Source organism: Penaeus monodon, chromosome 2 (assembly GCF_015228065.2).
Source record: "Penaeus monodon isolate SGIC_2016 chromosome 2, NSTDA_Pmon_1, whole genome shotgun sequence".
Taxonomy (NCBI): domain Eukaryota; kingdom Metazoa; phylum Arthropoda; class Malacostraca; order Decapoda; family Penaeidae; genus Penaeus; species Penaeus monodon.
Genome location: NC_051387.1, coordinates 23,860,440 through 23,865,439, shown reverse-complemented (window position 1 = coordinate 23,865,439; position 5,000 = coordinate 23,860,440). Strand labels below are relative to the sequence as shown.

The 5,000-nt window shown below is 33.9% G+C and overlaps 1 protein-coding gene across 1 annotated transcript; it reads left to right on the top strand.

The window, feature by feature from the left end:
• Positions 1 to 582: 582 nt before the first annotated feature.
• Positions 583 to 4,401, top strand: LOC119581921 (muscle M-line assembly protein unc-89-like; the record flags this gene model as incomplete). Its single annotated transcript, XM_037930097.1, is given in 3 exon segments — positions 583 to 670; positions 3,855 to 4,073; positions 4,231 to 4,401. Coding segments are annotated over 2 exon segments (369 nt in total), but the record flags the coding sequence as incomplete, so codon positions are not given.
• Positions 4,402 to 5,000: the final 599 nt, after the last annotated feature.

The window sequence follows — 5,000 nt, the reverse complement described above, 5'->3', positions numbered from 1 at the left end:
TCTTTCTCTCTCTCTCTCTCTCTCTCTCTCTCTCTCACTCATTTTATACCTCGAAATGCCCTCTATTTCTTATTTGAAATAACATGAAATGTTGATTTCTTTAATAGCCAGCCAGTATAGCAGTTTATATTATGTTAATGATGATAATGAAAGCAGTAACAAAGATGATGGATATAGAGCTAAAGATAACAAAAATAATGATTATGATACTACTACTACTACTACTACTACTACTACTACTAATGACAGTGATAATAATAATAATACCACATAATAGTAATGATAAATGTAATGATAATAATGATAATAACATTATTACTAACAACGACAACAACGAAGACAACAACAACAACAACAACAACAACAACAACAACAACAACAACAACAACAACAACAACAACAACAACAACAACAACAACAACAACAACAACAACAACAACAATAACAAGTAACAATACTGTTTAGTGGCGTCATTTGGGGGAATGTAATGATAAAGATAATAATAATAATGATATGTATTTACATATATATAAATACATGTGTATATGTATTTATGAAGTTGCGAATGCTTAATTTAATAAATTCCTAAAAGAACGTCCCGTTTCTGGATGCGTCCGGATTCCGTCGCCTTCGTCGCTCGCATGTTTACCACCACAACGCGTGAGCAAAGGTAAGGTCCACACGAATCTAATCAAGAGGTAAGTAGCATCTGTTTTCGAGTGATTACTATTTTCCAGTAGGTGTAAGGAAGCCTACGGTCAAGAAGGAAATTATGAAAAGTTAATTTCTTTAGAAAAGAAATGGTTTAGAACATGAAATTTGGATTAGTTGCATTTTCCACCACCAGACAATAAAACCTTTCTATCATTAGATAAATCTCCTCAGAGCTATGCATTGAAACCCTTACGTGAACATTTGCAACTTATAATGAACAAGGTAGTAAATTTGATCACAGTTACTAAATTTTCCCCAGCAAGGGAATATTTTACGGTTTCATATGGTATCTTAGTCTTGATAGATTAATAATTCCAATATAATAGACCACGGGTTGTTACATCATTTATAAAATGCATCTCTTGGCCTTATTCTGGCTTTATAATACCTGTCTGATGTGGTAGAAATTTTGCTTTTGAGGCTAATGGCTGAGGGATGCAGGCTCCTTGTAATGGGATTTAGGAGGCAGAACCCCAAGAAATGACTGACTAAAAGGGACAATATATAGTTGGATGTAGTGGTGGAGTTGTGTAATAAAACCTATATGAAATGGAAGAACCAAGACAAAGTTCTTCTTTGTCAATATTTGCTTATTAAAATTTTTGGGTTTTCAGTTGACATGTTAATGCAAATATAGTTTCTTTTATGTTATTATACTTCCTTATCATGTTTTACAATTTAATTTTAAAGTTCTGTAAAGTATGGCTGTGTAAAACAAATTATAATGAAAATAAGACTTTTTCTCTTTTATGGCATTTCCTTAAAAAGTTTGGTAGCATGTAAGACTTTGGTATGCATTTCGAGGAATATCTATTGACTACAATCACTAATACATGTAATAATCTGCTAAAGCAAATAATATTAGAAATGAAGAAAATAGTTTGCAACAAGTGCTGTGCAGAGAATAAGTCCAAGGTGATTGTGGGGCCAGGGGCAGAGCCACTGATAAAGTAGAGGTCTGGGGGCAAAGCCCACAAGTTAGGAAGGTTTTATTTTCATACACAATTGTTAGATCACTTTGTAAATAGCTATTCATACTTTCCTTAAATCACACGCATTACAATATGAATAATTGAAACAGGGAATATTAAATGCAAATTGGATGGTTGTGTGAAATTAAAAAAGTACCCTCACCTGTTCATTCACCCAAAACTCGAAATTCAGTCATGTATTTCTAAAGATTATTAGCTGGTCTCTGTCATGAACTGGTCAATTCAGAAATGATTATGAATGCATGGTTTTCATTGAAAATACTCAGAAATGGAGATGTATTTTCTTCAACCATCGGAATATTGGTAAAAAATATGACTACTATTTAAGATTATTATTATTATTATTTTTTACAATTTTTTTGTATGTTGGTAAACCATGCACTACTATCTGTTCTTTCCTTTTAATAATTTTGTTTATTTATGCTGAGGAAAAGTTTTGCATTTAGCTAAGCAACTTGAGTTCTGTGCAAAATAGATATATTCCCACAACTTTCTCTGGAAATGAAAGTAAGAAATTTGTCTTTTTATTATGGAGACAGCATCCCCACCCTCCTCCCCATCCTATAGGCAAGGGGGGGGGCAGCTGTGGGGGAGGCAAAATGTATAAAATGAATTTGAAGTTTTAATCTGTAAAATAAATGTTTAAGCTATGTGATTTTATTAATTATATGGTATACAGCATAAACAACACAACAGCCTATGAGCCTCACAGCATTAATCTGTTGGATCCGGGTATCAAAATCCAGGTGTTAATCTTACATAAGTGTTGAGTGTTGGGTGAATGGCTTGTGGGCCTGGACTATATAAACATTCATGTGCAGTATCCAGACTCCTTACCTCCTCTATACAATACTGTTATGCACAATTTTCCAAGTTCTATATTTATCATTTTTATGCTGTATAAAGAGCAGACTCAATATTTTCTCTCTAGGTAGTATACAGCTTCTTATTACTAGTTCTAACAATAACAATAAATAACATTGTAATTTGGGTTAAAGTATAGGAGATCAATATGCACTATATTTTAAGTGAAAGGGAAATCTAATGATGCTGTCTTAAAGAAAAGGAAAAACTACAGCACAGATACATGGAATAAGTCTGTTAAGGGAAATTATAACATGAGAAATAAAGAAAATAGGTTGTAACAAATGTCACAAATTTTATTTAACAATGTTTATTGCTGCAACTAGACATGTCTGAAGGGGAGGGTTGATGGGGGACTCATCACCCTCAATACCCCAAGGCAAACATTGTCTTTACCTCGATATGAGGGCAAGATAAATAAGTTCGGGAGCAACGAGTTGGCTCAGGCTGCAATCAGTGCTTTAAATTATCCTTTTCCTTTATTTGTGTTGTTACCATTTGTGTTCGTAGATTATTTCTAGTACTGGTTAATTGCAACTTTCTATCCTCTACAAGAATATCATCTGCAATTTACTCTATCCTCAGGATTCCATACCGTAAAGATTAACCAAATTTATATATTCTCATTCTAGATGATGTCATTAACTGCTTAAGAGTGAAAAAAACTAAGTGTACTCGCATAGTGTACCTTTAATATGCATTTGAATGCATTACCCCACCCATTTTTTCTGAGTCACGCAGTGTGGTATAAAGTACTGCAGCAGTAAGTGCATAACTAATTTCTGCGATATATCAATTAGTTTGTGTATTACTGTTTGTGAAAACATTGTAATTATGGCACATGCCATCCCCAGTGCTTCTGGTTAATAATATGTTTGGACCCTCACTATCAGTACACCTCTTTCTTCATGGCCTTTTCTACCTATAAACTCCCTGACAGTAAGAGTTGATAGATAATGCATGTTCCTTTTTTTAGAATATTTTTTTAGTTGAGTATGTAGCATATGTCAGTTAAGTAGTTATGAAATATACTGATGTGAGGGACTTCTTGATCTATTATTGTGTCTCCTTGAAAAGGTTGGATCTAATTGGTGATGCAGAAGGTTAGCCTTTTAGAATTTATGTCATAGGTGACTACTGTGTGCATGATAAAAAATGTGTATTTTCTGGGATCCTTCAGAAAAGGAAAACCAATGGAATCTATGCCATTGTCATATAAAAAAGTACATTTACCATATTTGTTCATGTTGCTCTAAGGATTTTCTTCCATTTCTTTGTGCATAGGGTACTTTTAAGTGATTTGGAATGCCTCTAGTAGGAAAGATGGGAGGTAAGGAGAAAAAGAAGGTCACAAGTGTGAAACGCAAAAACTCCATTGGAAGGTCTGCAAAAGATTTTGTCAGCCCAGAGAAGAAAGCCAGAAGTGATAGCAAAACATCAGTCAGGAAGGAAAAATCTCCCATAAAAGAGAAAACAACTGCTAAGAGCGTTTTGCCACATAAGGTAACTAGTTTATATCTTTCAGTGTAAGTATGCATGGATAAATGTCTATTTGAAAGTCTTTGGCTTGAATGCATATAAATGTGAAGCACTTAAACCTGTAAGAAGTTAGTGACAACACAATATAAGAATGCTTTAGAAGTGGACCTTTTTTTGCCAGAATCCTCAAACCTCTGACCAGGAGGTTGTGAATGAGAGTAAAAAGTCACAGAAAAGAGCAAAGGTTGGTAAAGATAGTCAAGCCAGTGCTGTCAGCGAAGTGATGCCAGCAAAAAAGAAAAATGATCCCACCAAGGAACCACCCAAAACTGATGTAGCGTCACCAGATTCAGTAAGTCTCTTTCCGTTTCTTTTTTATTTATTTACTTGTTATATTTTAATTCCAGGGAATTTCTGTATTGTTTTCTTTATTAATCAGGTAAAGAAGTGTCACTACAACATCTATACTGAAACATGTTAAGCTTTTCATATTGAACTCCTAAGATAGAATAATGTGTATAAAACATTTGAAAGTGAATAGTACATAAAAATGGAATATCATGGTTGTTGAATATATTATTCCAGAGACCTACCTATCTACTAATGAAATGTCTCTGGCAATTTAGGATTCCTGCTGTGGGAGGGTCTAGGTCAGCTGGGTTTTGCTGTGTTTGCTTCATTGTGATTGCTGTTTTAGAGGCTCCAGATGAGGGATGTTTAACCCTTTGCCGATGGGTGGCATGTACGTACATGCCATGGCATGGCAAGACTATCTTTCAGGGGCATGTACGTACATGCCATGGTGTATGTATGGACAAGCCATGAGTTTTTTTTTTTTTTTTACAATCACGGCAAAATATTTTTCTGCAACTGAAAATGTGATTTAGTCATTTTTAACACTGTCATTTTACTATATATATATATAATATATATATATATATATATATATAT